The following is a 12,311-nucleotide window of genomic DNA, read 5'->3' as shown; positions in this document are numbered from 1 at the left end:
TAGTGCCGCTTACTACTAGCACTCCGGAGCTTACATTGATGACGACGATGGTTGCTCATGACAGGCTTGGTATGATTCCTCAAACTGATTTGGCTGAGATACCAAGACCTCCTATTACTTCATCAACTGTTTCTCCAACACTGTCCATTATGCCTCCTCAACTTCATTCTGTTCCATTTATGAGGATTACACGACCTCAGGGACCAATTCAGCGAGTTCATCCATCTCTATATGCCATGCCAGCACATCGTCAAACTGACATGCTTTTGAATCCCCTTCATCTGTGTGAAAATCAAATGGCTGCTGATAGTCAAAATCAAGAACAGTTGATGGAGAATCAACAAAAGTTGATGGGTTATGTTGCTTATTGCCAGAAAGAGACAAAGGCCCTTCGTGAGATTGTTGAGTCTCAGGGGGTGAAAATCAAGGAACAAGAGGAGCTTATTCTGCAACTTACATGAAAAGATGACGAACTGAAAAAGCTTAAGAATGATGAGGAGGATCCGGATGAGTTTGGTGCTGGTGGTGAGACTAAACAAGCTCAATACCCAGCTTCAGGTGTGGGTACGAGTTCGGTTGATGATTCGGGCAAGCAGGTCATTGTTTATCATGATTATTCGGCTGCAAAACCAATTGAGATGATTGAAGCTGATACAGTTATATTTGTGGATGGATCGGGGGTGGTCAGGAGTATGGTGAATAGAGAGGAGATTGAAGAAGGCCAGTTTGTTGATAAGTCTCTAACACGAGAGCAGATTTCCATTCTGTTTGGTTTGAATGACGATGAGTTGACCATGTTAGAGGCTGAACCAGATGTTGAGGTCGAGAATTATGAGGAGATCTTGAATGATCCATTCATTCAGATGAATACGAGTTTTATTTATGAAGATGAGGAAGTCGAGGTTGAAGATGTCACTGCTGAGGAGTATCCTGACTTGTTTCAACACACAAACGTTGATCAAGGTGCTCCTATATTTGATGAGAAAACTGTAAAAGAAGCAGAAGATCATCTTGAAAAGACGTCCAAAGGGAAGAAGGTCGTTGATACAAGATTTGACTCGCTTGAGAATCCAACTGATGATGACATTGCTAGATGGTTCAGTCATGAGAAAGTTGGTAAGATTATTGATGCATTTCGGTACGTGGATCAGGAACAGAAAGAAGAAGCTGCTGCACGTGCCAAAGCCAACTAGAAGACTACATTCAAGGCCGTGTCAAAAGTACAAGGTGATATCGTTTCTTGGCTTTTTGATTCTGATCTTAAAGTATGTATTATCAAATGGGAGAAGGGCATCCGGTACTACGAAAAGATGTCTGATGTTCTCTCATTACCGAGATGGGACGTACGTACTCTGGCGTATCGTCCATTTATTAATCGTGGAGGGAATCATCATGCAAAGTGGTTTCACCAACATTTATTGTTTGAGGTAAACCACGGTTTTAAATTTTTAAGGCACAAATTCCAATCCGCAAGCGTCTCGATGAGATCGACCCAAGGTTAGGTTGGAAAAAGCTGGTACTTAAAGTAAAGCCGCCGAAGACGATGAAGCGTGTGCCGGTGAAGCCGATGAATCAACACATTTATTTATCTTTCAACCGTTGGTACTATGATAATCGTACTGGCGAGGCCGTCATTGTCCCGGGTAAAGGGTTGAAGACCGAGCTGATCAAGATCATCGATCCGATGTGGCTGGTTAACTTAACTGAGACCGACAATGACGTGCTACACAAGAATAAAATATTGATCGAGCGCAATGAAGACTATGATCTGGCTATGCAGTTCCAATGCGTTGTGCGTGTATGTTATGAGAACGGAATTCATAGTTGCAGAGACTGGCGGTCCAAGCGTTTCAAGTAAAGTAATGACAAAGACAAAGAGCTCAAGACGAGGGGGTGTCTGTTAGTACACGGTTTTGCGTCTCAAGTCTTTGTATTTATCATTAACGTATTTGTTGTTTTTTTTAATATAATAAACAATTATTTTATCTTATAGTTCGTTAATGTAATGTGTAGTTCGCTAAGGATGTTTAGCGAACTAGATCTTAGTTATTATCCCCTCTGATTCGTTAAGGATGTTTAACGAATCATGGGGTGATTCGTTAAGTTTATTTCATTTAATGTATGTAACGAAGTGGACTCTAGTTCGTTAGGGAATGTTGACGAACTACATCCATCTTCTATATATAGTGAACACTGTTCACTATTAATTTAAGTTTGGAGTTTATATTATCGAATCTCTGCTAAATTACTCTCTAAAGCTTCAATCTAATATTATACATAATCATACATACAATTAATATATACAGTTAACATATATCATATAATCAAGTGTGATCATGAACTAGACCCGTAATCGTACTAATTATATATATCAGATTTGAGATTTGAGGTTAGTATAACGTATTGTCACCGAATCATATTCGTTTTCTAGAGAAATCCCTCTATGGCCTAAAATAGGCACTGCGAGCATGCTATCAATGGTTTGCAGATTATGCCAAAAAACTTGGTTTCCGTCACAGTAGATGTGATCACTCACTTTTTATTTATAAACATGGTCCAGATATAGCATACATTTTACTTTATGTTGATGACATTATTCTGGTAACGTCACCAGATTCTTTAAGGGACAAATTTATGAAGCATCTGTCCACCGAGTTTGCAATGAAGGATTTGGGATCGTTGAGTTATTTCTTGGGTGTCTCGGTTACCAGGAAGAGGGGTTCTCTATTTTTGTCACAACAAAAGTATGCACACGAACTGCTGGAATGGGCCGGCCTGAACTCGTGTAAACCAATTGCTACTTCAGTTGACACTAAGTCCAAGCTTAGTGCCACGGCTGGCCTGCCACTTGATGATGGGGGTACACAATACCGTCAGTTAGCTAGGGCTCTTCAATACCTCATGTTCACACGTCCTGACATTAGCTACGCCGTTTAACAAATGTGCATGCACATGCATGCCCCACAGACGACTCACATGAATGCTTTAAAGCGCATTTTGAGGTATATACATGGCACTATCACTCATGGTCTACATATCTTTAAGTCATCAATTTCCAAACTGCTTTCCTATACTGATGCCGATTGGGCTGGGTGTCCTAACACCCGTCGCTCCACCTTTGGTTACTGTGTTTACTTGAGTGAAAATCTCCTATCTTGGTCGTCCAAACGCCAAGCCGTCATCTCACGTTTGAGCGCTGAGGCAGAATATCGAGGCGTCACCAACGTCGTGTCAGAAACTTGTTGGTTGAGGAATTTATTACTAGAACTACATTGTCCGCCAACTCATGCAACCATTGTTTATTGTTACAATGTGAGTGCCGTGTACCTATCATGCAACCCGGTTCAACATCAGAGAACCAAGCACATCGAGTTGGACATTCACTTTGTTCGTGAGAAAGTTGCTGGAGGTGAAGTACGTGTTCTCCACGTCCCCTCTCGTCATCAAATTGTAGATATTTTCACTAAGGGCTTGCCATCCTTTTTATTTGACGATTTAAAACACAGTCTCAACATCCGTGAACTTCCGGTTTCGACTGCGGGGGTGTAATAGCTGGTATATATTATTATATAATAGCTTATATATATTATTATATGTATAGAATAGATTGTGTTTGTATTTGAATATAATTCATTCCCTAAAATAGAGGAGGGATCCATGTATATATATTTAGGGATTACATTAATGAAATCATCGAACATTATTTTGCTATCATTAAGAATACTAACTTATGATCTTGTCGATTAAAATTACCCATTGAGATTCCCGTTAATTGAAACTCAATCGTATATTAACCGAGTGGCCAACACAAGATTCTTTTTCATGGGGGAGATTGAGATTTTCAGGCATAATTTACACTTATTTTTTTAAGAAGGACAAATTAACCACATCTATCATATCATACACAATCTTTTATTTTTCATTTTTTGAAATACCAATATTATAAAAATAAAAAGAAATGACAGCTTACAAAAAACCAGAAGCCTAAACGTATAAAGAAACGAACAACATAACAACGGAAGTCTCTAATACAAGAAATAAACAATAAGGAAAATTCATAAAATTCAACATCGACAACTTCTCCCACTTCAAGCTCTATCTTGTGTTCCTATGGGGACTCATAAGAACGAGGTTTCTTTGAAATTATTTACCTGTTTGTCCACCGAGAATTGCTTTATATTGATATCATTTTTTATTTCTAAATCATTTAATATGTAACCATTGAGATTGATTGAATTACCATATACATCTTTATTTTTCTTATGTTTGTTTGGGTATTCTCTAATTTTTTTCACGGAATCAAAATAAGCCGAGTTTGATAACTTAACCCATGCATGTATAATTGGCCAAACCCAGGGTATCATATCGTGTAAACTTTATTTATATATCTACTTTTTGTAAAGGCGAAAATTTTCGTAATTAATCATAAAAGTAGGGATAATGCTTAACGTCTAGCAAAAACTTTAAATACATGTAAGCAGCAATCATAAACATATAATAAATTACATAATCAAGTTGATATATAAATGATATTTGTGAATTCTTGAGTGCCTATTCTCAATCATCGATGTCTAAATATAATACATCATGTCTCTATAATGAGAGATAATAACATGATACAATATATACTATATATATCTAATTCTATTACACCCCGCAGTCAAAACGGAAGGTGATTAGATATTAAAACTGAATCCGAAGTCTTCAAATAAAGAGTGAGGTAGACCCTCTGTGAAGATGTCCGCTATTTGAGAAGGAGAAGGCACATGATGGATACGAACTTGACCCCACTTAACATGTTCGCGGGTGAAATGGATGTCAACTTCAATGTGTTTCGTACGCTGATGATTGACTGGACTCCCTGAAAGAGATATGGCACTCACGCACAATACACGAGTGTGCCATGCGCCAAGGGACGATGAAGTTCCAAAAGTAAATTACGAAGCCAACAAATTTCAGCCACCACGTTGGCAACGCCTTGGTATTCAGTTTCGGCACTAGATTGTGATACAATCGGTTGTTGTTTTAAAGACTAGGAGATTAGATGGGACTCGTAGTAAACACAATAACCTGATGTAAATCGATGAGTGTCTGGACAACTTGCCCAATTGGCGTCCGTATAAGCGATCACAGAAGGAGCATCAGACTTACCGAGAGTGAGACCAAAAGTAATTGTTCCTTGAATGTAACGTAAGATACGTGTGTGAGCATCCCAATATGTGGACCGTGGGGCATGTACATGCATGCAAACCTGTTGGACTACATAGCTTATATCAGGTCGGGTGAATGTTAGGTACTACAAGGAATTAAGGACCCAACTGTGTTACGATATAGAGTCGAACCTCAAAGGGAATGCCCGAATCAACACCAAGTTTACCATTTATGTCGACAGGGGTAGGCCCTGGTTTGCAGGTTCGCATTGCAGCGCGTTTAATAATGTCAAGTGCATAGAAACTTTGTGATAAAAACATACTATCCCCGGTTCAAGTTACCGAAATTTAGAGAAAGATACTTAGATGGCCTAGGTCTTTCATGGCAAATTTGTTTCCCAAGCTAGACATTAATTGTTGACGAAGAGTTTCGGAGGATGAGGTGAGAAGGATATCATTCATATAAAGTAGTAAAGATGTTGTATGATTTCCGGAGTGCAAAATAAACAATGAATTATTATATTGACTTTGTTGGAACCCCATGTGTAAAACATAGTCAGTGAACCTTAATACCATGCTCGTGGTGCATGTTTAAGCCTAGGAGTGTCAAATGTGTCGGGTTGGCGGGTTAATGGGTTGCGGGTTGGCAGGTTGATGGGTTGAAATGTGCAACCCGAACCCGACCCATATTATTATTCGTGTCAAATATGTCAACCCTAACCCACACACACATAAATTTGGGTCGACCCGAACACGACTCGTTTAACCCATATTTTTTAAACAAGTTAATTTATATAATCAGACATACAAATTATAATAAAATCAAACCATATAATGCAAAATTTAAATGAAATATAAGCATTAGTCGATTTAGATATAGATGGATTTGACGATATGTTCATGCATATTGGTGAATGGATAGAAGAAATGCCTCTTGGGTAATGAAATTTTTGTTGAGAACTTAAAAGTGTCGTTCACGAAAAATAGAATTTAAGAGGAGACCTAAAAAGGTAATATAGGGAATGAAAAATAATTAAATTGTTCAACACATTTTAAATAATAAAGAGGGAATATAAAATTTATTTTAAAATATCTAAAATTAAACGGGTTAACGGGTCAACCCATTTTTATGCAGGTCAACCCGAACTGTTTAGAAAAGGTCAACCCGAACCCGACCCGTTTTTTAAACGGGTCGTGTTAGCCAACCCAAAACCTGTTTTTTCGTGTCGGGTTCGGGTTGGGTTTCGGGTCGTGTCAAGAATTGATACCCCTATTTAAGCCCGTATAGAGATTTTTTAAGCCGACACACATGATGCGGATGAGTCTTGCTACGAAAACTATTAGTTTACACATATAGACCGTTTCATGAAGTGTGTCGTGTAAAAATGCATTTCTGACATCAAGTTGATGTACCTGCCAAGACCTGGATAAAACGGTTCGAATTATAGCAGATTTTACCACCGAACTAAAAGTTTCTCCACAATCTATACCAACCTTTACCTGACAAGATATGGAATCTAAACTCCAAAGAGTATCTGATGTCTCTCATCCATTCACTATGATCAATGTTTTAAAAACCGGTATTTTACTTTTATCGGATTGGACTAAAATATAGTTCAACTGGTTGAACCATGTGAATATGTTAGCTTATAATTTCCTATAAATGTAACTTCAATCCAAAAATAACACAAAACTAAATGATTTCTATAACAAAAAATACTCCAAAAGTTAATCCATATTAGAAAAATAACGCAAAAGCACTCAACTTTAAAAAAATAGTCCTAAAATTTACACGTGTGAATAATTGTTGGGTTAAAAGTAATTTTGAAAAAATATGGGCCACAAATTTCAAAATTTTCTCGGTCTTCAAATCGGTTTGCCGGTAAAACCGGTATTTTGGACAAAAACCGCCAATACGATGTTCAAGGAAACCGGTCAAAAATACCGTACTCATAGTACCGTCCTGCTGTGCGAAATCCGGTTTAACCGGCCGGTTTGAACGGGTTTTAAAACACTGACTATAATAGTATAATAAGACATATTTCAACGTATAATTATCACTCAAATTATAACAAACTAGCTTTTTACCCAGCGCATGTTAGTAAAACTCGAACGATGATAAAATCCAAGTGTTGTCAGCCCCAATCATTGAGCCAGTAAGTTGACGCGAATTCAGTCGGTTTTGGTGATATGTTTTATTGTACCGAAATTAAAACCAAATATAATACAAAAAAGTATAAAAGTTGATGTGGACCAATAGGGTGGTGTCAGCCAGGAAAACTCGGGCGTCGGTAAAAGCCGACCGTTGTCGATCCCGGAACTAAAACAAAAAAAAATCCAAAAAAAATTGGCATTCGCTGGGCTGTCGTTACGTTCGTTACGATGACCGAACTAAAGAAACAAAAAATATACGCGCGTTGCGGCCGCGAACTGATCTGAATTCGCCTGAAATGGGCTGGCAAAAAAGATTCGTATGGAAACAAACCGCATTGCGACCAAGAGCTGACACTAATTCGACCAAACTCATTTAACGGTATTAACAGTAACAAAAACTCACGTTTACAGCAACGAATTGACGCGGATTAAAACAAAAAACAAATAAAAAGCAAAAAAAAAAAAATAAGTCGACAACCACGTGAGGCAACATGGACCAATCACGTGGTTGCGTCGCCAAACTTCTCTATTATTCTAGATAAATAAAATAATTCGTATAAATAAGACATAATATTATAGTTTCTTTCAATCATATAATTGTATGTGATCAGTGGCGGACCCAGGAAATATTTTCTTGGGTGTGAGACATCGGGACTTAACACTAATTTTAAGGGGGGCGGTCGAGATTTTCACATACAAATAATACTAAAAAAATTTTTTAGGTGGGCGGCCGCCCCCCTTGATTTGCTAATAGGTCTGCCCCTGTATGTGATGGCGTAACTATGACTCGTTCGAACCTCATCATCCTAGTAAGTTCTTAGAGTTAACAAGGGATTTAACTCGTAAATAAGACTAATGGATAAAATTTTGGCCAACAGAGGGGATAAAGTTTATGTTTGATTAGTATGAAGATAGATTTTAAATATAAAAAATTCCACATATTAGTTAGGAGATTAAATGAGAAGAGTTGGAGAGAGCAATGCTGGATTTGGAGTTTTTGTAGGTGGGTGCAAAAATTTGTCAACTCAAATCAAGTCGGATCAAAATGAATCAGCTAAAAAGTAAAAACAAGTAGAAAAAAACGAGGCAGAGACAAATATATCTCACATATTTAATCGACGATATTGTCAAACTATTCATACATATTTACCTAACAATATATTAAAGACATGTTCAAGATGTAAGGCAAAAATGTAAGGCATGCTCACGATGAATGTAATTGACATTTTTGGACCGAACCAATATATTCAAGATGAATTTGAACAAAACTTAACTCGTAAAGTTTACGAAAATACAACACACACATGTACACCTAACGTTCTATTAAATTATTTTTCACAATAATCTCTGTCATAATGACATTATGTCCATTACTAAACGCACATGTGAACCCATAAATAATCTAGATACAAAATTATTTTTTTAAAGAAAAGCCAAACACTTTGACAAGCACACAAGCAAGAAACGTAAAACCAATATATTTATGCAACATCACACATATCAACGTGAATGTAGAATGCAATGTGCATTCAATAATTTATATAAGGAAAACAAACAAATTCATATGTTTTGTTTTACAACTATTGAGATAGGGTACCAAAAAGACCCAAATACTCTTAAGTACTACCCGCGGGTCGGAGAGGAACCCCTCATATACCACCTGCGGGACATATGGATCACCCGTTTAACCGTCTAAAGTAGAAACACCCACATGACGCATGCAGAAGCATCCTGGCGCCCTAAGAAGTCATCCGCAGGATGGAGTATCCGTCCGCACAAGATGACCGGGAGGCAATACCTCAGGCCAGCTGTTATTTACTAATTACTTTCCAAAAGGTTCCCCAAGATGCTTTCTTGGGCGATACGTGACTCGTCAGCCAATGAATGAAGGACATATGGCCAGGTTGTTATAACCGTGCACATGGTCAGGGCTTTATCCGTCCTATCATAAGATGACACGTGTCCAGGTTGTTATACCCATGCACTTGGGATGTATAGCTCAACCTATCACAAAGGGACACGCGTCCAGACGGTTATTGAGATCTTCTAGAAAGGGACAGCTGGCCCAATCACCTTCCCACATCCTTCAGCTATAAATACCTTGTCAAACTGCATGAGGTATCCATTCACTCACAATCACTCCTACTGTACTTACTCTGTTTACTTTAGTACTTTCTCTCTTAAGAACTGTACTGATTCTCACGCCGGAGGGTGGTTACGGGAAGACTCCCCCTCTTGTCCTTCCCGTGACGAGACTCACGGTGTCTGTTTTGCAGGTTCTGGTCACTGGACTTTGGGAAGTCGTACTCATATTGTGTTGGTTGTTATCATATCCTACCCTGTGGACTCATTGGATTCAGGACCCGTATAGGAGACCGGATCCGTGTTTCTTCATTGGCGCCATCCGTTTTGGTGTTAGAATTGCATAAAGTTTTCGTTGGTTTTTTGGTTTGTTTAATATGAGTAAACTTCCTGAGGGGCCGATAGGAACTCCTGCACCTACTTCACGTGTTACTAACACGGAAATACCTGAAGGTTTTGCTTCAAGGGTTTTCACACGTGTCACGGCTCCAGGTTCACGAACCACCGATACAACACCAGGTGGTCGTACCCTCGAGTGTGTCACTGCACCAACTGGGCTAACCCCCACTGATTTGGGACGTGTTATAGCATCGGAAGGTTCCAATCTGGGTGACCTCGGACGAATTATGAGAGACACTCACCGAAATCAATCATTATTAGATCTGGAGGATGATTCAGGCGATTCCGATTTGGCGAGAGCTCATCGACATAATACCAGATCTAGAGGACCACTATCTCCGGAGGAATGGCTCCGTGTACAACAAGAAAGTTTGGCAGCCGAATATGAGCGTCGAGTGCGTAACGAGCGTTTCCACGCCCGGACTCTGACTTATGAAGAAACTCCTCGGAGATCTCTTTCTCCTCCAACAATAGTAAGGGGAAGTCAGATTCGTTATAGTCAACAGACAGAACAAGAGTTTGGTGAACTACGAAGGTTGCATCCTCATCCTCGTATAGACATGCGGATGCCATCTTACGTAGATGAGTATGATAGTTACGATTCAACTTATCATCCAGGAGACTTCAGTTTTTACACTGGTGACAGTAGGATTCTCCCGCGGGAGAGAAGTAGTCACCCGCAAGATGTAATCCGTCATACTGTATATCACAGCGATGCGGAAGAAGATTTCACTAAACCGTATCACCCAACAGCTTTTGCTAAAGAATCGAAGTTTATAGCAAGCATCGCTACAACACCTTTTCCTATCAATGCTAAGATACCTACTTCGATGGGTAAATACAATGGTATGACTGATCCAAGCGATCATCTTCAAAACTTCATGGCAGTAGGTGGTGTTAGCGGTTGGGCGCTTCCCTATTAGCGTCACATGTTCGCATTGACACTAACAGTGGCAGCGCGAGAATGGTTTGAAAAGTTACCTGATGGTCAAATCTCAAGCTGGGATGATCTGGTGAAAAATTTTTCTCAGTTTAGCCAGCAAAAGAAGCATACTCGTGACCAGTCAGAAATTCTGGACGTTATCCGCCGAGATAACGAATCTGTGGAAGATTTTATTACCCGATTCAATGACGAAAGTCTGAACATCGGTGGGATAAGCAACGACATGCTTCGTGGTGCCTTCCGCAAAAATGTCAAGTGTGATGCGTTGATCCGCACACTAACTGGAAGAGATGGAATGCCACAGGAATGGGATGATATCATGCCCGCGGAAAAGTTGTTTGCCAGAACCGAAAAAACATTGGGGGTATAATAATTCAAAGCTGAAGTTTAAAGTAGAGTTCCAAACTCCACGACCTAATAAACAGGCAAAGGGATGAATCTAGTCAAGACTTCAGCCAAACACGGAGGTGTCAAAGCCATTCGACGCGAGATCTCTCATTGATAATAAAAACAAAGCGGGACCCTCGAACCGATGTCCCAACAATTGGACTTCACTTTCAAAGACTCCCGCTGAAATTCTCACCATAGAGAATGTTAATTTTAGGAAACCACAGCCACTCACAAGGAGGTCATTCCTTGATGCCAAAAAACATTGTTCGTTTCACGATGACATTGGTCACAAAACGAACGAATGTAATGCTTTAAAAAGCGAGATTGAGGCGGCTGTAAAATCCGGGAAACTTGGACATTTGGTGAAAGGTGGAAAGCCTGGGACTAGTAAGGCTCCCGCGCGAGATAACCAGGGCCCGCCAAAAATGCAAGTCAAGGACTTAAACGTTCATATGATCCAAGGCGGATATAAGGTGGGAGGGAAAAGAAGAGAGTCCGATGATGAAGCGTGGAAGAATGAGCCAGTGATTTTTTCACGAATCAAAGGAGGTCCTAGTAACAAAAACCCCTTGATCATCACTGCTCTCTTCGGCCACTATCGTTCCCAATATGTTTTCTTTGACACTAATAATACATCTGACATCATGTACGAATAGTGCTTTGAGCAACTCGATGAGGAAGATAAAGAGAAATTGAAGCCTATTCATGCTCCCGTATCTGGATTTTGAGGGGAGGTAATGCACCCGCGAGGGGTGATTTCCTTCCCAGTCACTTTAAGTGACGGGATTCATTCAAGAAACGAGGAAGTTGAGTTTTTGGTCCTTCCAGCAACTTCCAAACATGACATCATCTTAGGGCGAGAAGCAATCGGTGACTTTAATGCTCACCCATCCACAGCTCACGGTGCGGTAGGGGTTCCAACCCGCACCGGTGTATCAATAATTCATGTTAATCGACATTGCTTCACAACAGAAAGCTCAAAGCCCAACAAAATTCCAAAACACACTCAAAGGACTGAACCTGAAAAATGGGTATTAGACAAGAAATTCCCAGAACAAACTGTAACAATTGGACCTGCTATCTCTGAGACAGTGAGGACTTTTTTGAAACAGTTATTAACAAAGAACATTGATGTATTCGCATGGCAACCTGCGGACATGACTGGTGTCCCGCGGACTATTGCGGAACATTGA

The 12,311-nt window shown here is 39.6% G+C and overlaps 1 protein-coding gene across 1 annotated transcript; it reads left to right on the top strand.

The window, feature by feature from the left end:
* Positions 1-10,714: 10,714 nt before the first annotated feature.
* Positions 10,715-11,774, top strand: LOC143565358 (uncharacterized). Its single transcript, XM_077052347.1, has 2 exons — positions 10,715-11,092; positions 11,172-11,774. Exons 1-2 carry the CDS (start codon positions 10,715-10,717, stop codon positions 11,772-11,774), a joined length of 981 nt encoding a protein of 326 aa, XP_076908462.1.
* The last annotated feature ends 537 nt before the right edge of the window (positions 11,775-12,311 follow it).

The sequence above is a fragment of the Bidens hawaiensis genome, unplaced genomic scaffold, assembly GCF_021521415.1.
Source record: "Bidens hawaiensis isolate Kalapana, Puna unplaced genomic scaffold, B.hawaiensis_p1.1 tig00022323_1, whole genome shotgun sequence".
In the NCBI taxonomy this organism is placed as follows: domain Eukaryota; kingdom Viridiplantae; phylum Streptophyta; class Magnoliopsida; order Asterales; family Asteraceae; genus Bidens; species Bidens hawaiensis.
Note: the sequence above shows the minus strand (reverse complement) of the source record. Positions and strands in the feature narration are given on the sequence as shown.

Bases quoted from the DNA above. Each gene is read 5' to 3' on its own strand.
- LOC143565358 (XM_077052347.1), top strand. From the start codon at position 10,715: ATGTTCGCATTGACACTAACAGTGGCAGCGCGAGAATGGTTTGAAAAG. The intron at 11,093-11,171 runs GTATAATAATTC...GGATGAATCTAG, and splicing joins GAACCGAAAAAACATTGGGG to TCAAGACTTCAGCCAAACAC.